The sequence below is a fragment of the Falco biarmicus genome, chromosome 2 (genome assembly GCF_023638135.1).
Source record: "Falco biarmicus isolate bFalBia1 chromosome 2, bFalBia1.pri, whole genome shotgun sequence".
NCBI lineage: Eukaryota > Metazoa > Chordata > Aves > Falconiformes > Falconidae > Falco > Falco biarmicus.
The window spans coordinates 74,917,754-74,939,170 of record NC_079289.1 but is presented as its reverse complement, the minus strand read 5'-3'; the positions used below and the strand labels follow the sequence as shown (position 1 = coordinate 74,939,170).

The window sequence follows — 21,417 nt, the reverse complement described above, 5'->3', positions numbered from 1 at the left end:
GATCAGAGAAGTTTCTGTGAAAAAGAAAGGGTACATTCCACCTATCACAAAGTACTACTGGAGAGGTAAGTCTGCCCCACCTTGAAGTTTTTTTTTTTCTGGTTCTTTCATAGCAGACAGAAATAACCTTGTGATACAGAGTGCTGAGACCAAAAATTTGAAAGCGGGAATTGCTGAAAGGTGTGAGAGTTGGTTTACTCTCAACTGCCTTTCCTGTGCTCTGTTGTTTGTTAGCTTCAGAGTGTGGCTGTGCCTCTTTCACTGTGATGCACCGGCTTGTTGCTGCTGTGGGTACAGCAACTAACCCAGAGATTTATTTTATTTCTATAAGAATATTTAAAAAAATATTTTTAATTCCAGTATCTATGATTTTTGAACTTCTGTTTTGAATTACTGTAGTGAACTGTATCAATGCTGCACATGCTGTTGTATGATCAACTGAGAGAATGAAGAAAAAATAGTTTCAAATTTAGAGTGTAACTATAAGAGCCTGCCTCACACTCAGGCTGTTCACAACTGACAATCTAAAGCCAAAAATATTTTTTCATTGTTCTGTTGCAATAACCTTAGAAGAAGAAAAAAACCCATTTAAATGTAAAATAAACCTCCTTGAAACTGTTTTCTAAATTAAGCTTTTCCCATTGGCAATCATACGTCATGTATGGATATGTTGTTGATGAAATCTAACACACTGTATGACTCCTTCAGTTTAGCAAGGAAAATGAGAAGTAAAAAACTGCAGACAGGAGAATGCAGTAGAACTGTTGAGAAGTTCCTGCACTGTGTTTTCCTTTTCATTCAAACATCTTTTGTAGCAAGTTCTACTATCTGCCAGCAGGTTTCCATGATCCTAGTCTGTGGCTGTGCTACTCTAAATAGGTTCTGTGCTCTTTAGTTGAACTTGAAAGTCTGTCCTGTCAAGTACGTGCAGTGTGTAGAAGTTGATAGAGTTCTATGGCTTCATCATGGTCCTACGTGTGAAAACAGTGTTAACAGGACAGGCAGCTGTAGTGAGGAGAGTGAGCTGTGTGTGTATGAGAATGGTGTTGCTAATTTGCCATTATTTAGTGATAACTTGCCATAACTAGAATTGCTTGTGGTTTTTTTCTCTTGTTGTTTTCAGGTGATTCAAAATAAAAATATCACCAAAACCCAGAAGGTGCGCTTTTTTACTGCGGAAATGTTGATTCACATTGCATCACTTTACCGGTGGAATGGGATTACTGATGTCAGCCCTGGGGATTTGAAGGTCTGGTAATTTATTTCTTTGTAACTCCTAGTCCTTGTCCTGCCTTTCCACCCCCTGCCCCGCCCCCCCCCCCCCCCCCCCCCCCCCCCCCCCCCCCCCGTCAGCTCTTGCAGCCCACAAGTTTTGAAACAGCTCACAGCTCCTGGTTGTGACTGTAATGGCACTGATGCCTCACCTTTCCTGGAAGTGTTGGAAGTGTTGGCATGTTCAGTGCATTGTCAGCTATCTGCCTTTCTTGCCTGATATTAAAGTTCCATCTTCTGCCAAACTGGCCCAAAAACCACACGCATGCTTGTTTCACATGCTTTATGCTGAAGGCTTCAGTGATTTTTTTTTTTTTTTTTTTGTCTTTTGGAACTTCCTTATAGTGAACCTGGCTTGGATGGTTGAAAGTTGGTTATTTCAGATTAAATACTAGATCCTTGACTTCGAAGTCCCAGGGTAGCCCTGCCGTATTTAAATGTTTTATATCACTACTTTTCTTTAGCTTGACTTTTCTCTGTCTTTTACTGTCTGATGACTTAGCAAATGCCCTGAATCAGTAATGCTCTGCAGGTAGTACATTTGTACCTAAATTTTTGAGGTTTGCTTTCCTTGATACCAGAAGTATTGTAATATTTAATATGTCTAATACAGAAATGGAAACTTGTTAATCTGAACAAAAGCCAAGCTGTTTTAGCATTTCTGTAAAAGGAGCTTTTTAAAATCTGGAGTGAAATTGGTGGAAGATTTTCCTTCTGTGATACCAAAAGGCGTACGCCTTTTTTACTCCTTTTTGATTTTTATAGGTGCCTCAAGGTTCTGAAGAGGTGGGAAGGATGATGGTACGGGAACTTGTTCATAATTTCTTAATGGACCTCTGCTGCTCCCTGAAACATGGTATAACTTTCTATGATCCAAGTCTTGGAACTTCTGGCAAGTAAGTCACCAGATGGCTGAGATTGTATGTGAGTTTTGTGCTAGGAACAAGAGACACCTCAGTAGTTATCTTGTCTGCCCTTCCCTTTGCAAGTAACTTTACTGAGTTCTGCTTCCATCTCTTTCTTCTGTGGCATACGGAAGAAATACGTTGGGCTTTTTGTTGTTTTAATTTTTAACTTCCCAAGATCAAACTATTGGATCTCCTTATACCTCAGTGTACTAGAGTAGAGAGCGCTCTGCCTGTTTGTAGGAGCTTAGGTGAAGGTTGTGTTTCTCTGAGCCATATCTGAGTATAAATAAATAGAAAGTCTTTTGTGATTTTGAAGCATAGATACTTATTTTTTTTAATGTGACAATAAAACATCAAAACTGCAATGTTAACCAGATGGTGGTAAAATACCTAGTCTAATTTACATTTTCTAGAACCAGGTGTGGTTTATTCTAGGTTTTAGCAAAATGCTGACGTGGATTCCAGTAGTGCCAGAATGTGGCCTGCAACCCTAATCTGGAAGCATCTGTTTACCCTACTGTTTCTATTTGCTAACTATTTAAAATATATGTGCACTAAGATTATGACTGCTAGAAAAATAATTGAGACCCTTGTAATTCCATGGAGGGATTTTCTTTGGGTGGGTTTGTGCTTCATTACATTAGCTGGGCAAAGAAGATGATAGATTGTAGTAGCAGGTACTGATACTGAGCAGTGCTAGAGCAGGTTGTTTCTTGCTTTGAGCAAAATTTTAACTGGTATTTGTCTGGTATCTGCAGTATTCTTACTTTGTTTAGGGACATAGAGATGAACACTTTAAAAATAAAAAGTGGTGGAAGACCACAGAAAATACTTCCAAGTCTAATATTAAAGTTTTAATTCTACATTTGTACCTTTGTGAAGCTTGGTTTGAATATTTCTGAAACATTGTGGTTTTAATTAAAAGTAATTAAAGTTTGTCATGCAGGAAACATGGCAAATTGATGTTCTTACTTTTCTGAGTATAAACTCAGAAATTATACTAGCAGTGTGAGAGGTCTTGCCTTGAATTTATCCCAGCAACAGTTAGAGGAGTTGCAGAGTTAGCATCACATGTAAAGTATTGAAATAACTATTTCTTTCTGAAAGTGTGTTTTTGTCTTTAATAGAGGAGGAAATGTGGTGCTTCTGCACTTTCTGCTTGGTTTAAAAACTGCAACAGAAGATGAAATGGTTGCTGATCTCATGGTGAATATTCTTAAAGTATGCCCAGATTTATTGAGTAGATACTTTAAGGAGACCCAGTATTCCTTTGTTCCCAGACAGAAGTCTGCCTGGATGGACAATATGAAGTTACTCAAAAAGGTAAGAGTATGAATGATGCACACCACCTCTCCACAGAAATATGCAATTCCAGAACTTTCCTCTCCAAAAATCAAAAGTAGTTTTTGTTAAACAGTAGTGCAGAATTACACAAAATTGGAATAGGAAAGAAGAAATTTCCATATATTCCTATAGAAAATTTGTTACAGTTGTTGGGTACTGTGCAGTACAGATCCAGGCCAGCCTGTGGTGTGGCCATGTTAGGTATAAACTAACTCTGAATTCATTTATTTATCTGGGGTCTTCTAGTGCCAAAGAACAAAATTTCATTGATTTTTAGAGGAACTAAGCTGAGGATCAGGGAGTAGGTTTTTTTGGTTTTGGTTCAGAAGCAGCTGTTCTGTATCAGAGGAAACTCACATGTCTGAAGATGTATTGTGTTCACAGCTGTAAATGCACGGTGCTTTAGAGTTTATTGAAATCACTGGAAAGCAGACAGGCATAATATTTCATAAATGATGATTTTAAAAACAAACTAGTCCAGCAGTGGGGAAGTTAGGTGACTGAGGTTTAAGTGAGCTAAACAGGAAGGACTTAATGGTTCTGAAATAACACCATCAATTACCGTGGGTATGTTAGGAAAGAAGCAACAGGATGCTGTTAAATGTTGAAGATGGTAAATGGAGGGGGGGAAAATGGCATCCTGTTTTCTGTGGGTGCTGAGGATAATGAGCCATGGCTCAAAGCCACAGCTGCTTTAAAAAGTGTATACATAGACTGAGTTGGATGGTCTTTCTGTAAAAAGCTATACTTAGAGCAGGAGGCTGTATAAACATTTAACTAAATGGAGAAAGAAGGAATTGGTATAAGAAACAGTGGAAAACATCGTGATAATGTTTTTTGAGTGGCAGCAGCATTGAAAGTCAGCTAGAACTTTGTCCTTTCTGAGTGTTCCTTGGCCTCTTTGTTTAGCTTAAAATGGGCAAGTAGGATCTGTAGTCTTGTTTGTTGAAAAGGGGTGGCCTTTAGCAGGGATGCAGGTCGCGTACAGGTGTTCCATTTAGTTGAATAGGAGTCTGGGGCGTGCTCTGTAGCATTGCTGTGTAGAAATTGGTGTTTAGTGCTGTCATTACTTTTGACAAGTCAGAATGTTTCTGTGAAATGCTCCCCAGAAGAAGCTGTTTTCTACTGGACTATATCAATGTTGATTAAATTGTTATTTTTATTTCAGATCTATGAGGCTCAACCAGAGATCTCCAATTCTTTTAAGACTTCAGAGTTTATTCCTCTTCCCAGGTTGCTTTCTATGGTGATGGTAACAACAGTCCCTGCAGTGTGCAATAAAATAATGTTCACCCAAGGACTAAATGTAAGAGTAGTCTATAGTATGTCAGTGGATTTTTCTGTCCCAGTTAATATAGTTTAAGTGTGTCATCATCCAAGAAGTTTTTTAAGTTGGTTGACTGCATACATTTTATATTGTCTGTCCCAGCATAAATCTGGCTTGGGGAAGCACTGGAAAATTAATTAAACCCCATCGATACTGCTTCCAAGAGCCATTCTCAAGCACCAGTTCTGCCAATGCTCACTAGTTGTTTAGGCTGGGAATCTGAAAACCTACAGATTCTTTCCTGCAAGCCAATGTTTAGGAGATAATTTGTTAACAAATTTTAGCATATATTCATAGTACAGATTATGTGCAAAGCGTAAGAGAAAGCACTGAAATGTCATTAATTCGACTTCCTTTTAGTTACCCAGCACAGTAGTGAAGCACAGCATACTGTCACTCGTATCAATGGTTCTGAGAAGAGCCTTGAAGAATATTGAGTACTGTTTGAATGAAGAAACTTGGCAAAAGTCAGAAATCTTTACGCTGTCAATGATGCAGGAATTTGTACAGCTGTACAGAGAAGCCATCAGCAAGGTACAAAATAAAAAAGAAAATTGGGGTCTAACATGAGTTGTTTTGCAGCAGGTAACTACTTCTCTGCACTTTTTTCCCCAGTGGTTGTAGCCTGGGAGCCATGAGATAGTAGTATCTTTGGGCAAGGGGAGGGGAAGACTGTGGATTAAAAGGTGTTAATAACTAGTGTGGTAGTAGACTACTTTTCCTAACACAGCTGGCTGATGGAAATGCAAACAAAATTTTGTTGTGAGACAGATTTGTAACACTGACAGCTATTGAGCTGCAAATGAATTCCAAGAGCAGGCTCGGAAGCAAATTCTCTTCCTGGTTCAAGTAAATTGTCACCAGCAGATTTAGTTATTTCTAACTTAGGAGTTAGAAGTTACTAGACAAGTAGCACTTGAGTCGAAAATGTACCATGTGGATGAAGAACCAAACATAAACTGATTTTTCTGATTGCATACAAGGTCAGTTACAACCTTTGTGAAGAGCAGCAAGTCCTTGTGTGTGTTGGTTGTGTGAATATTTTTATCACAGTAGCTTTGTGTCACAGAGGGGAGCTACTGCAGTTTACTATTTTTGCTTTTAGCTTTTACCAGACATGAACAATATAGTGGCAGTCTGGCAGTCCCTTCTGAAGCAAGGGAGACAACATGTTGGCCAAGAAGAGAAAAAGGAAAGTGATACCTCCACTACAAAGGCAATGACTGAGACAGCACAAGTCACTGAGCAGCATGGTAGGCAAAGCAAGGGGGACTTGCCCCTTCTTACATGTTTGTGAATGGGTGTTGTGAAATCGTCATTCCACGTAAGGTCATTAACTTCAGCAGGGTCCAGAAGTCACTTGTGCATTTACTATTCACCTTTGCTTTGTTCCGTTCTTTGGGCAGTTTAATTCTGACCAGTGTCAGAATTGCTTAAGGACACAGGTTGACAAATAGGCTGCCGTTGCTACTAGGAGGTTAAGTAGTTTGGCTTTCTGCTATTACAAAATCACAGAATGGTTGAGGTTGTAAGGGACATCTGCCTAAACCCTGGTTGCCCAGGACCATGTCCAGATGGCTTTTGAGTATCTCCAAGGTTGGAGACTCCAGCAACCTCCCTAGGCAGCCTGTGCCAGTGCTCAGTCACCCTCACTGTAAAAGTGTTTCGTGATGTTCAGAGGGAGCCTCCTGTGTGTTTCTTTTTGTTCCCATTGCCTCTGGTCCTGCCACTGGGTACCACTGAAAAGAGCCGGGCTGTGTCCGCTCTCCCTTCAGGCATTTGTATATATTGATGAGATCTGCCTGAGCCTTCTCTTCTCTGGGCTGAACAGCCTTCCCTCATAGGAGAGATGTTCCAGTCCCTTTATCTTTGTGAGTTTTTGTTGGACTCTCTCCAGCTTGTCCATGTCTCTTTTGTACTGGGGAGCCCAGAACTGGGCACAGTGCTCCAGGTGTGGCCTCCCTGGTGCTGAGTAGAGGGGAAGGATCGCCTCCCTTGAACTGCTGGCAGTGCTTTGCCTAATGCAGCCCAGGATACAGGTAGCCTTCTCTGCGGCAAGGGCACATCCATGGCTTATGTTCAACCTTGTGTCTACCAGGACCCCCAGGTCCTTTTCTGCCAAGCTGCTTTCCAGCTGGGTAGCCCCCAGCATGTACTGGTGAATGAGCTTGTTCCTCCTTGGGTGCAGGGCTCTGCAGTTCCTCCTGCTGAAATTAACCCTCCAGTCCTTGATATTCCTATGCTAAGAGATTTATTTTGCAGCCACACAATAGAACAGGCAGGGAAACAGATATGCCTGAAAAATAATTCTTTGAAGGATTTTTGTTTGGCCAAGTTATTTTACAATGAGATCATTTTTTTAGAAGCAGTTATTTACTATGGCTACACAAATGCTTGTGTTGCAGTAGCACAGGAATAGAAACATGCAAGTGCTGGAAGAGGTGGGCGAGGGGATTGCAGTTGAAGGCTTTGGTTTTCCTCTCTCACAAGCAGTGTCCCTCCTGAAGGAATTGCTTTCATAGTTGCACTGCAGGGAACTGAAAGTTTTTGATGGTCTCTGTGGCTTGGCTAGCAGCCTGCAATGTTTTGCTTAGAGACTGAAGATAAATCTGCACCCAGTTTCATGGCCTTCATAGGGCATATGCCACATATGCTTGGAGCAGAGAGTTTTTCAGTGTATGTTCTTCTGTGTATGGTTTTGGGCAGCAAAATAGTTGTCAGTGCTGACACTCCAAGCCTCTTCATTGGTGGAGTGCTTGCTGAAACCAATGGAGAAGCTAACCTCTAAAGTACTGTAGCTATCTAATTTCTCTGCATACTAGGATGATAATACTGTATCACTTACTCTCAGCTCACCTGTTATAGCTTTACTTGCACTATGGCTACTAGAGAATTCTTTTTTTAATGGGAGCTGAGACTCAGGCAAACAAAGACAAAGTTTATGCATGGCATCCATCCAGTTCTTCATAGCTCCCTGAGGGAGACCCGGTTAACAGGAAAAAAGTAGGTGTTAAAAAAATGTTTTGGCTGCCCTCCATTTATTTTGCTTCCTTTTATTAGTGATTGGATAACATGTAGCTTTTATGTGTCCTCATGTTATAAGCTGAAGGAATATTTACTTGCTGAGATAGCTTTTCCTAAGAAGTAAACAGCTGCCTTAACTGGTTATGGTGTTTCTCTCATACAGGTATTTGTTGTCTTCCTTTTGCCAAGAGGTCACATTGAGGAAGTAGTATTTTGAAAGAGGGAAGGGAAGGGAAAGAAAGAAACCTTTAACTGAAGGAAGTAATAAATAAATAAATAACTGTACTGTCTCGTGCATTTTCCCAGTCAAACCTACCTGGCACTAGGTGACAATAGTGACCCCAGAAACCAGCATCATGACCGTATCCTTCCTTTTGCTTTTTTCTGTTGTTCAGACTTAAATTGAACAGCAGTGTGACTGATTGGATTCTTATTGTGAATGTTGAAGTGATGAGACTGTCATTTTATATGTGTGAGCACTTTCAAATCAAATTAGAAATTACAACTGTCAATTTAAGCACTGGGTAAGCTGATTCAGTTTTAAAAGTCTTCACGCAGGAATACTGGGGAAGGAGACTGGAGATTCTGTGGTTTTTTCCTGTTCTTGTTAATGAGGAAGATAACTGATCATTTCATAGGCAAGCCTATTGGAAATAGAATTATTAATTGTCATGTTGGGTAATGCAGCTCCTACAGTGTTCTCTCTTGGTATGAAGGAAGGAGAAACTAATCGTGTGAACACTTTGTTTAGGTTCAGATGATGCTGAGACACTGTTTCTGAAAGCTGCACTGCTTCAGGTCATATGCCTTTATCAGAAGGTTGTGCCCCATTTGGTAGCACGGAGCAACTTTGATTTTAGCAAGCTGCTAAAAGGTATGTGATGGGTATTTCTATTACCTTTGTTGTTTTTTCTGGCTGTTTACAAAGTCCACAGCAAAAGGGACTGTCTGCTCTTCTGTGTAGACAGAGCAAGAACTGTTTTCTAAAAGTAACCCATTTTAGTTTCTTCATTGTGTTGGCATTTATTGTTGTTATTTCTGCAGTGTTCTGGCACTCTGCCCTCTTAAATTCCATACACTTAGTTGTTTAAGTGGTAGGTTCTACTACAGTCTTCCTCTTTCTGTGTTATATTCTTGCAAATAATTGGCCTTTATGGGGTTTTAATTCTAATATTTCTGAGCAAGGTGTATGTCCAACTCTTAATGAGATTTGGGTGTTTTATTCTCCTAGACCTATGTCAACAATCCAACATAAGTAAATTATTTCTAAACTTGTATGAGGAATGGTACAGATTTTATTTTTTTACAGGATAGCTCACAGAAAGGTTGGGGTAGGGGAGAAGCAAGTACCAATTCATTGGTCTCCTCTGGAAAATCTTCTAACATTCAAGTATCTTTTCCCGTTTGCTGTGTTTTGAATTATTTTATCATAGTTTGGTGGTGTGTGGGGAGAAGAGTAGTATTCTGTATGGTATCATCTCCTGCAGAAAATCTATATCAGGAAGCACTTTAGCAATATTGTTGTATTTTTGTCTCTGATGTCATCTTCATGGAGGGTATTCCTCTTCATACAGCAGAAGTAAACAAAGACATTCTGTACCTGCTTAACGCAGCAAGGACGATGAGCCACAATTACGGGCTGTGGGCAAGATCCTCCAATATTGTTTGCGGTACAATAAATACAGCCATTTAAAATTGAGACTGGAGGGGACAGCAAAATGTTGTTTGGGCATCACTGCTGTCTTTGGGTCACCAAAGCTTGTAGGCCACCCAACTAGAGCAACTATTTGTGTTTTAGGCAGGTCTGGGATGTGTAAGGATGGGAGTTATGTAAATGCTTTAATTAAAGTCTGTCAGGGAAAAAAGGGGCTTTAAACAAAACCCCCCTCTAAATCAACTGTCTCATGCATGAGGTTTTTCCTCCCTCTGTCAAAGCATATTTAATTGGTTTGTATACTTGGTGACTCACCAAATCACACACCCTGTTTATCCCATTATTTCTTGCATTGGTCTGCTTTCTTCAAAGGGACAAAAGGCAGGACACCTTTTGTGAGTCAGAAATCTCTTTGGTGGTAGGTTTTGTGAATGTATGAAATAACAAAGTTGAACAGGCTGGAAATAAAGTATCATTCTCAAACAAATGTAATGAAGTGAGTCCGGATATTAATTTTGATGAAAGATGATGTGGTAGAAAATGATGGTGTAAATTAGCCATGAAGCTTCATTCTCTCAGATGCCATTCATTCCCCTTGCCCTGATCGAAACACATACTCCAAAGGCAGCATATTTTTCTACCTTGTAGCAATAAGTTGTTTAAACAGCTGGTACAGTTTTATTGTTTGGTCTTGCTGTTGGCTAGACTTTGTAGTGATTTTTAAAATTGTTCTCTCTCTGATTTGGACCACAGAGATGCTACACGGACTATGAAAAGCACACTGACAACAAAGCTTTATGCAGCTGATTTCTGTATGTAACTTAACTGTAGTTAATGTGTGAGCAGGTCAATTTCTGGAGCACACTGTGAGGGTCTCTGCACAGCTTTGTGACTTGTAAGGTGAATAATTCTGAGGTTATGCCATAGCAGTCATTAGCAGATGATAAAAGTGATGTATGGAGAGACACAAGTTCCATTGGCTGTAGCAAATATTGTAATGTATAAGTGTTAAGATTTGTTACTGACTTAAATTTTGTATTTTGGTCTCCAGTTTAAGCATCCTCTTTACTTCCTGTAGAACACAACTTCTCAGGGTTGCTAAGACTGATAGAAGAGATTTTGTATTCCCATGCACAAGCAATGTGCCAGGGGCAGGTATTAGACTCTCCCTGCTGAGGGCTGGGTTTCAGCCTTAGGTTGGCCAAACATAATCGTAGTCTGTCTGGGAATGTCATGGTACGAAAATGTGTGGATTGCCAGCTTATCTCACAGTGGTGGTTTGAAACCCTAAATGATTAGTGTTCTGAGATCTCAGGAAGATATACCAAAATGAAGTTGATTGCATTGCTTTCAAACCTCAGGTATTGTCACTGAAAAGGGCCTCCGAGAGGAGGTCCCTCCTGTTCTGCAGCACCACATACTGAAAGTGGCTTTGGAACTTCCTGCAAATAAATTTGCCTGGTTCAGAGTACAGGTAAGAGACTTCAAGGCAGAGTTATGTTTCTTTGGCCCGTTGTCCTCAAATCTTTACAGCTGACACTGCCTAGTTTTAAACTAGTCCCAGTCAAGTCATTTTAGGAGATGACCCTCTTGTAAAACCAGTAGGAATTACAGTCTTAGCTTTAGTGAAGGATCCCTTCTGAGCTGAAAAGTTTTTCTGCAAGGACAGAAATTTTTGCATCCCTGACAAGAGCTGGACAGGGTTCCTTCAGCTCTTCTTATCTTTGGAGGGGGCACAAGTGAGAATTTGCTGGTTTCCACTTGTCTGGAACACCTGAGATTTCAGACCAAGGAAATGAGCTGCTGAGGGGAGCCATCCCACCTATACCCAGGGAAGATTCTGTTATCTGTTAAGTCTGTCCCTCCATATTTACAGGAAACCTTCAGGGCCCCTGCTTGCTCCTTTACTGCAGCCTTGTAAAATAAGAAAGCTGTAGAGTGTCTGTTTTGCATGTCTAGAGAAAGAGAGTCTGCTTTGCGGGGAAGCAGAGAGACCTATGGGCATGTGTGACTGTGACCCTGCCTTGTCAGCTGTTTCCAGCTGGCCATAAAGGAAAAGTGAGGAGAGTTAAGAGCCAGCAAAGGAAAACCTGGAAACAGGCAAAGAAGCTCCAGTATTTTCTTGTGGCTTCTGGTATAGACAGGTTTTAACAGAAAAGATAGAAGCCAGATCTGGCAATATTACAGAGGGTTGCGGTTGTTAGACATCAAATGCAAATCAGGGAGAAAAGCAGGGGAGGTGGCTGAAGGATTGTCATTTGATGTTCAGGTAGTGTGCAGCATCCCTGTGACTTGCATTTTTTTCTTGTTCTTTGGGGATCCATCTTTTAAATTATTACGTTTCTTATTCAGACAGTACTTGTAGGAAATCTGAATTCCTGGGGATAATAGAAGTAGAATGGATGATTGAGGAGGAAGGTGTGTTTTTCTTGGACCCTTGTATGAGTTGGTGTTTCTGTTACTCCTCTCTTCTTCCACTTTCTAAAAAACCCTTGTACTTGTTTTTCCTGGCTCATTGAATGCAAAGTAGTATAAATGGTCTCATTAATTTCAGGCCCTTTTAGGCAGGTCTATAAGATAATATAATTATATTACATACCTACTTGAGTGCAACATAATCCTGTACAGTGTTGCTGTACCAGTAAATATATATATTTTGTTTTAGGATGTCTCTGAGACAGAGAAGGTATCTGGTGAAAAGTCGGTATTCTATTTACTGATGAAAATGTTTGTTACAAGTAACCAATGTCATCTGAAAATTGCAACCAAAAAACTGATCATCAAGGTAAGCACTTGATCTGAAATATCAGGATACTCACTATATCACATTGGTCTGAAATTTCAGGATTGTAAAATTTTTTCTTAAAGCAGATACCATTACCATATAGTTGTGTGGCCAACTGAATCTTCTCTCCTGCTTTTTGTGACTTACCGGAATTTGCTGTCAGATAACTATCAATGAGCTAAATATTCTATGAAGGTAAATGTTGTCAACTGCATTTGCTGCAACAGTTGATGAAATAGTAAGGAAAATGTCAGCCCACCCCTCTAGGCTGAATGAATTCTGATACTGTAATAAATCAATGTAGTTTGTGTTTGCAAAGGTCTGGACGTTGATCAAGTGAGATGATTTTTTTTATGCTCATTTATTTAACCCGTCCTTCATCACCCTAGCCTTCCTAAAACCTTAGCTTGTTTGCTCTGGCCTTGCAAAATAATCCTATTTGTTACAGTCTGATACAAGCAGTACTTCTGTCTTAAAAATGAATTAAAATCCCCTTCTGTGCATTTAAATAAGTTACCTGACTTTTCAGAAGTGCTGATCAACTACAAGTCTCATGAAGGCACCAGTGGCTGTTGTTTTCAGTATCTTTTTAGAACTGGGCATCTTTTAATTATCTAAGTAGGGGTAGCAACCTAAATTAAAAGGAAACCAAACCAAACTGTTCCCACCAGGAGAAAATCCAAAAAGCTGTTCTAAGCCCTGAACAGGGCTCCTGGTGCAGTGTCCCGTAGTAATAGCAGCATATAAGTTTGTATACAGCTTTGTGCACTTAATTTCTGTGTTTAGTTTCAATTGCAGGGTGCAATTGTAACATTCAGTCCACTAAAGCAAAGTTACAGTCATTGAATTAGGTTTTAGTTGCCCTTGATCCCTGCAAGGGATTAAATTCTGGTTAACTTTGTCACATAGTAATGAATATCTCAATCAAAAGCTACCCAGTACTGTTTTTCTAGTGTATTTGGATTCTTTTGCTGAGTGGAGACGTAGGCTGTCTGACTCATTCTTGTTTCCCATTTTAGATTCAGTCCATTTCATTTTCTCTGAAGAGAATACAGGAGCAGTGAGGTTAGGGCAGTTACGTCAGCAGACAGCCTGCTAAGAATAGATGTTAATGAGTGTGTTTTGCTTATTTTTCAACAGTGCCATATAATCAGAAAGCATGTTTTTGGATTTCACGTTCTGTTCCTGCCTGTTTTCATGAGAGCTGCAAGTGTATTTCTATTTTGAGACTCTGCCAAAAATAGTTAATTATTTAAAAATTAATCCTTTTTTCTTTTCTTTGTTTTTTTCTTTCTTTAAATGAATTGGCTTGTCAGATTCTTGTAAGCAGGAGTGTTGTTTTTATAGCTGGAGGTGGTGTACACAGAGTAAATGTAGAGCAAATGAGCTGTGATAGTTTCCTTTGTATTTTGTGTGTCTGGAGAAACAAAAGCACAGATTCATTCTGTATAATTACAGTCATTTAACATAGGTGCCAGAGTTAGGAAGCTGGTCAAGCTTTCCTCTTGTTGAGAATGAGAGGCAGTTGGTTCTACCATCGTGTAGTTCAAGTCGCCTGTCATCTGGATTGTCCTTCAGACAGCCGTTCCTCCTTCTCTTCTCCCTCCTCCTTCCTTTCTTTTACAGACAGTGCATAGGGCCACCAGGTTCCTAATTTAAATGCCTCAGATAAGGGCTGGAATTTTGAGAGCATGAAAGTGGGCAAAAATGTCTAAATATGTTAATGCCTGTTACTTGACTATGGTAAAATTGTGTCTGCCTCACTACCCACAGCAGCTGTGAGTATGCCTACGCTTTTCTGTGGATCAGGCTGTGGTTGCGACCTGATGTTCATTTATTTGACTGTTTACCCATCTGCCCAAGTCTTTTAAGCACAAGTAGCCTGATTAAATCTAATTTACAATGATTTTCCTTTATATCAGTAGTTTTCAAAAGCCCCCTACAGGCTGTTTTTAAGGGTATGGCACTTTTTTTTTTTTCTTGCTGTAATGCTATAAAGATGTACAACCCTCTTAGAGCAGTATAGCCTGCTCCCCTGAAATTATAAAAGTAAGATTTACTAAGGTGGGGGGAACAAATCATTGGTGTCCAGGCAACTTTGACCTCAGTAGGAGGCTGCTGACTGATAACAGGAGGGACTTGACGTGGTTGAACAGAAAGTCCTGCCAGCCTTTACCCTGGCTCTTACCTTTGGCTGTGCCTTAGGGGGACCTTTCTTGCCAGCGTGTGAGTCAGCGTTGTAGTAGCCCCTGTTACAGGGCACAGTTTCGGGCCGCGTTATGGGACAGGGGACACACCAGCTCCATTGAAAGTGTCCAACATACAAGGGTCTTTGCAGGCTGGGACCAGCAAGATGGATTGGCTGGGCTCTGTGCCATATCTGGCTTTCTCTCTGTGTGTCCCTGCACTGTAGGCCTTGAGCAATGAAGTGGCAGAGAGGCTGCTGCAGTGAGCACTGCTGCAGGTAGCACAACAGCCTCTAGGTCTGGTGCATACTGCCCCAGCACGTGCTTGGTTCCTGTGTCACAAGTTCTTGTAGAAGTCTTGTATTCCACATGCATGGGAATGAACATTCACAGTGAGGTCGCCATGTGCTCGCTGCCCAGTGCGGTGAATAGGTGTTTGCAGCATACTTGGAACGAGGTACATATGGGATCCAGCCCATACACGTGGTCAGTGTGAGGGCAAGAACCAAATGAAGTTGTACTGGGCTTGTGCTGCGGACAGCAGGTGAGAGGAGGAGAGGCTCTTTGAAGACAGGAGCAGAAGGAGGTTTCTTGCAACTGGAAAAATCAGCAGGGAGTGAGTAAGGCTACATTTTGCCTCTTACTTTGGCCATTCTTAAGAAGCCCTCCTTTCTCTGCCTCAGGACTGCTTTCCCTTTTCATACAGAGCCTGTGTGTGTCTGGCAGAGCTCGGTGGGTTTCATTCACCACCTGTAACATAGTCATGCCTCATCTCTTACTGCCTTTGCTGAGAGATCAGTAAGCAAACAGCCATGAGGAAGACACTAGGCCTTGGTCCTAGTTATGCTAAGGCCAGTTGATACAGTCTTGGGAGATTTTGTTTTAAAAAATACATTGTTTTACCCTTCGTTATGCAGTTAGAGTGGCACTGGAGAGTAGGAGTAAGGCCTCTTGAACTGGGGGGTGATGAGAAGAGAGTGACTAATAATTCTTTTCATCAACCTGCTTTTTTTTCTTTCGTTCCAAGAAGAAGAAAATATGAAGTTGCTATACAAAAAGATCTGTGCTTTTTATTTGTTTTGTATTTTAGTTGGTTTTGGGTTTTTTACACCTCACCCACCCCCCCACTCCCCTTTGGTTTTCTGGACAGGTTCTACGTGACAGCGGAGTGTTTGAGTACACGTGGAAGGAACTTTCGGTTTGGCTGGAACACTTGGATAATACAAAAGAAGACAAAAAGGAAGCAGTGATTCAGTTTTTGGAAAGGGTAACAACTGTTCAAATTAGCTGGATAAACAATGCCAAGAATAGCATTAATGGAAACTAATTATTTTGTTGCTATTCTTGAGAACCTTGTCAAAGATCAGTGAATGAATTCTGAGAAGAGCAGTGTTTGTAATTCTTTATACAGAACTGACGTTTTTTCTTGTCTTGGGTGGAAGGACAGTGAAATGATTTGTAGGAAAATGCAATCCAGAAAGATAAGTTGTTATTACAGCACTGTTGATAGAAGGGTAGAGTGTTGTGTGTGTGGGGGTAGCTCTCACTCCTCTTTTCTTTATGTGGCAATACCTGCCAAAATTATCAGACCTAAGTAAACTGTAATCTTTTACAAGAAAAAATGACATTTCCTGTTTACTTTTCAGGATGTTAAATGCCCAGTGCTTCATTTTCAATGCAATTTCCTCAGGGACTCTGGGTCTGTGGTAGCACTTTTGGTGCAAAATTGCAGTGGACTTTTCCTATCGGACCCAGTGTCCCATGTACAGCAGTAACCGTGGGCAGATTCCTGCAGAAGTATATGGAAGTCGTCCTCGTAAAAAATTTTCCAGCTTCCAGCCACTTCTAGCACGTGGTCTTTCTTAAAAAGATAAGGTTCCCGAAGACATAATAGCCTGTGCACTTACATTTCTCTGTCAACCTTTGTTAACAGATCCTGTTGAAACTGGTGACAAATCCCTATCCATATACAGATAAAGCAGCAGACCTTGTTCAGGAAGCCAGTATGCTCCAAGTTAATATGTTTAAACAAGACTCTGATAATGTCAGCATCCCTGTCTCTCACATTGATGGTATGTGGCAATTCCCTTAACAACAGAGACTTCTAAGGCTTTGTAAATTTTCTAGCTCTATTCTGCAAACTGATAACTGATAGCTACAGAAATCCCACTGAAGTAAGGACCTACAGGATCCAGCCCTCCAGTTGTATTTAGTATCGCAAGTAGAAGTCTGAATTGCAAACTTACCATTTTACCCCCAAAAGTAATTTTGGATGCAGTTTGAATGGTATTTCGCATTTCTCTTCGGGCTCCTGCAGCAGCGTTTTCTAACTAAAAAGAAAACTATTACCATTCTTCCTGGGGCTGCTAATATCTCTTCGTCCAGGAGGAATGAGCTGAGGTGCCCAGGGAACTTTCTTGCTCCCAGGCACACAGCTAGAATTTTGCTGCACCTGCTTTCTGGGACCAGTCGCAGCCCTACTGCAGACAAACTCAAGATTCTGCAGATGTGGACACCTTACTGTGTGCTAGCTGTTGTAACAGTCCATGTGTAGGATTTTGCAGTACATAAATGTAAGATAAATGAGGTAGTTTAACACTCAGTACCATATGGATCAGTTGCCTTGAGCTGACTGTATTACAGAGATGTAATGCTAGCACAGAATGCATGGTATCTTCTTTGTATGTTAAAGACTCATGACCAAGATTCGGTTCTCTGGCCATGTAGAGTTGAAAACCTCTTCAAGGACTGCTCAGAATGTTCTTTTAATGGGGAAGTGGCTGCTTCCTTCATACTTCCCCATACATATTTCCTGTCACTGTTATGTCCGTACTTAATATTGTTTTCTAGTTAGTCTGAACCCTCTGCTTACGTTTTTTCTTCGCTTAATAGATGTCCTGGATATGGTGGATGTCCTAATTGAGGGCAGTGATGGCTTAGATGAAGAAATTGGGTTCACTTTAAATGAAGACATGGTTATCCAAACATTTCCATTCAGTGCTGTTGTTCCTGCTGCATTAGAAGCCAGGAATGTACTGTTGCTTCAGACTGAAAATGGAACAGGTACAGACTTTTTTGTTTCTATGTATCGTCTGTGCTAGTGGAGTGGAAATGGGGTCATTGTTACCTAGTGAGTTCCTTGGGACATTTTATTATCTTCATTGCAAGCAGAAGGAGGTGCAAATCAATGGTGTTCCCTGCTCAAGAGAGGCATTAAAGCTTATGAGGTGCTTCTGTCCTTTTTTGCTGACCCTGAAGAAGCTTGCTCTTGGTTTCTGGAGTAGGGAAAATAGATGGAAATGCAGGCATTGCACAAACTGCCGTTTGACTCTAGGGAGCTCTTACTGTGGGAAAACAAACTTGTCCAGGTTAGAAAAAGAGAGCTCACCTTTCCCCGATGAGATGCAGGGAAGTGGAGGAGGAGAATGCACAGTATAGAAGGGACTGAGGAGCAGTGCACACAGTGTCCCTGCATGGACAGTCTTGGCATGGAAGCAGTTGCACTTCAGTAACAGAGTGTTTTAAGCACCAAGCACACAGATCACGAGAGGAAGGTGGTTTCAGTGCCTGTAGCAACTCTTCCACTGAGACCAGTCACTAGGGGAGGGAGGACTGGGCTGCTGAATAGAAAATGCACATGTTTTCCAAAGACAGCTTCAGAGATGAAGCTGCAGGGGTGAATGTTGCAAAGTTCTACTGCCTCCTTGAGGAAAGAACTTGGTGGAGTGAAGAGTCACAGGGGTAGCAGTTGGCCTCAGAGCAGGATTTGCCAACCCCACCATACCTCACTAAGTACTATGTGTATTTGGCTGTTGAGTATCATCTGGGGTGGGACTGAAAGTCCCAGTTCTGAAAGAAAATCCTCCATATTTATACCAGTGCATCTTAACCTGGCTGTGTTTCCCCAGTACAAATGAGTTCTCTTAGGTAGTCCTTGGCTGGAGTCTTTATCCACCAAATTACAGACAAGTTTAGCAGAACAGAGTAAAGGCACTAATTATGTTTGTCTGGAAGGAAACAGGCCAACCTGAGCATGGATCTTGAAGGGGGGTGATTATTTACTTCAACAAGGAGTACTGTATGGAGGATTTTTCCAGATACTTCCGTGGGTCAGGAACATGTGTCTGTCTTATCACAAACACCTTTTAATCCTATTCAGTTCTTTTCTAAAGGATGCTGTATGGCCTGTTGCCTAGGCTTTAAGGAAAGAGGGTGGCCCTCATGGCTGTGCTTATGCAGATTACTTCTGTAAACAGAACTTGGTTTTTTTTCTTTTCTAGGTGCACACATTGTAGAGTATCTTGTTGCTGTTTTCACTGACCTCCTGCACTCTCAGAGAGAACCCCTTGCCCTCTGCTTGATGTTCCAGCTCTATGATAAAGATCTGCAGTCCCTGAAAGTTTCTAAGTACCCTCAGCTCTACCAATTTAATCAGTACTATAAACTCTGGATACCCCAGCAATCTCAGGAACCTGTGGTATGGAATACCAGAACTCACTTGAGCTAGTATTACTGTAAAACCTCACAGTATATAAAGGTTACATTTTCATCAGAAAATGCTTTTACACTAAGCTAATTCTGTACTGCTTCTTGATCACACTGGGACACAGATTTGCTCAAGGGCTTTCCTCTGTTGACACAAGAGGTCTTTGTTGTGGTTGGGAAGTGAAGCCAGGGCTCAAGGGTTGTACACAATCACCCAGATTACAGCTCCTCATCAGGCACAATGTAGCATAATGTGTAATGGGGCCCAAGGAGCCAGTTTACAGTGGTTGGAATTCACCCAGGTGTGGGTTGGGAATGCATGGACCACCTGTGCTAGGTGTTGATGTGTTTTTCTGTTAGCCCAGCAGTGACCTTATGCAGATTCCCCATGGGACACCTTTGAATAGCTCTGTGACAGCAGGACTGTACACATGTGCTCCCAGCACTTCAGTCCCGGTTTCAGCACAGAACTCATTTCAAAACAAAGGTAGCTGAAGAAACTTTTGATTCATATCTATCTTTATTTTTCTCTTATGTTTTTTTCCATTTTTAAATAGTTTAAAAAACACAGAGAGAGATGCAAAGAACCTTTTGTGGCCCTGGACTCTGTATTTACCACTTTGCTAAAGAAAGCCTATGAGAGAGGAGGCAATACCTTACTGGAAGATGATATCCAGACAAAACTGAAAGACTTGGCGTCCCAGCTCCCACCTGAACAGCTTTTGTTAGGAGTAAAGCATGTGTTGCTATACCTGAAATCCACAGTGGAGAACTTTGGCAGTGTAAGAACAATATGATGATATTGTGGGTTGGTTTGGTTTATTTTAATGCAGAAAGTACAAATGATTTGGCTGTTAGAACTGAAGGATCCAGTTCTGCAGCTTTTTCATGTGCTCAGCTCTCACTTGAAGCTATTGAGCACCAGACAAACCTGCACCTAATTCGTACACAAATTTCTGTCCTTCTAACTGCTAAGGAGTCTTGAATTTGCTTTGCATGGGTTACCTTACTGATCTTTGCGTAGTGCAAATAAACTCCAGATTTTAATCCAGCTCCTGGCTCTCCATAAGAAGCCTTTCCAGAGAATGAAATTTACTGTCCTCTGTTACACCAAAAGTCACAGTATACGTGAAAACCTATAAATATTTATTTGGTGCCCTGACACCTTTCTTAGAATCAGATGTCTACAGAGGAGAGTGATTGAAAAGGTTGTAATCTAGGAAGTTCATAATTTTGGTTCCTGTTGGATATCGTTCTGCTCCCATCCTTCTCTTTTCTCAACTTCCAAGGTGTCTGTATTTTCACAGCTTAGTAAAACTTTTGGTCCTCGCCTTGTTGACCTCTGTGTGGACCTCCTGAGCAGCTGCTTGTGCCGGGGAAATCAGATTGAGTTGGATAATCAGCAGAAACGAGAAGAGCATCAGACTGAATCAGGTCTCTTTATGGACGAGGAATCTCTGATTACAGAGGAGTCTTCAAATGACAAGGTACCAAATTCCTTGATACACAGGCCAGAAGCTGACATTGTTAGTAAACTTTGGTTTGATATATTTTCTAGGGAAATAGTCGTAAGTTTTTCTGAACCTTTAATTAAAGCAAATGATCTTAAACATGAACAATTTTTGAGCTCAAATTAAGTTGATACATTTTCACTGATCACCAAAACATGAAACTGGCTAAACGTGACAGAGAACAGGGGATGTAGCCAGGATCAGGCTATGTGAGTGCTGTGACTTGGTAATGGTCATGAGGATTTCTGGGTTTTCAGTTAAGATTAAAGTGTGTCTGTCACATGCTCCCTGTGTGAGGTATAGGACTGAATAGGATTTTACTGCTTTGTAGAAGTATTACTGTAGCTTTTGCCACATCCTCAGAAGGGCAGGGAGTGAACACGATATCATGCATTGTGTGTTTCATGGAGTTGTAATCGAATGGAAACAGGTTGATGCAGAGAGATGCTGTTGAGGTCTAAAGGAGGACTTAGGAACTTTGAGCATGTGGTCCAGCAGTCACAAAACTACTGTCTGGAGATTTGACCAAGCTGTATCATCGACAGTCTCACCCCTGATCTGGAATACCATCAGGAGAGGTCCTGACATAGATCTCTGACCTTTGCAAAAGAAATTCTATTCCCTAAGCCTTGTGTAAAGCCTGGTTGTGAAAATCATGTACTTGGAGGGACTTTTTTCCCCTCCTTTCATCTGTTCTGTGGACTTGTGGAGATTAGAATGGTATTCTATTGACAACCCCACAATACACAGTTTTCCCTGTAAATGTGCTTAGATGTGGAGAACGTTCAGTGGAGACATGCCTTCCACATCATAAATGTTGGCAGAATGGTATTTATGTGCTTGCAATTTGTTAATATTTTTATCCTCTGACCAGTTAGTAGACAATTTCTGTTCAGTAATTGTAATTAACAAGCTCCAGGA

At 41.0% G+C, this 21,417-nt stretch overlaps 1 protein-coding gene across 1 annotated transcript in view; it reads left to right on the top strand.

Moving 5' to 3' along the window:
• The window catches only part of URB1 (URB1 ribosome biogenesis homolog), a 53,582-nt gene that overhangs the window by 9,047 nt on the left and 23,118 nt on the right, over positions 1–21,417 (top strand). The window contains exons 7-21 of the mRNA XM_056329855.1: positions 1,124–1,249; positions 2,038–2,168; positions 3,308–3,503; positions 4,693–4,830; positions 5,212–5,385; positions 5,957–6,104; positions 8,627–8,749; positions 10,891–11,003; positions 12,195–12,314; positions 15,651–15,767; positions 16,434–16,572; positions 17,393–17,563; positions 18,781–18,977; positions 19,543–19,767; positions 20,293–20,472. Coding sequence (XP_056185830.1) covers positions 1,124–1,249; positions 2,038–2,168; positions 3,308–3,503; positions 4,693–4,830; positions 5,212–5,385; positions 5,957–6,104; positions 8,627–8,749; positions 10,891–11,003; positions 12,195–12,314; positions 15,651–15,767; positions 16,434–16,572; positions 17,393–17,563; positions 18,781–18,977; positions 19,543–19,767; positions 20,293–20,472 — 2,298 coding nt within the window. The remainder of the gene's footprint in view (positions 1–1,123; positions 1,250–2,037; positions 2,169–3,307; positions 3,504–4,692; positions 4,831–5,211; positions 5,386–5,956; positions 6,105–8,626; positions 8,750–10,890; positions 11,004–12,194; positions 12,315–15,650; positions 15,768–16,433; positions 16,573–17,392; positions 17,564–18,780; positions 18,978–19,542; positions 19,768–20,292; positions 20,473–21,417) is intronic.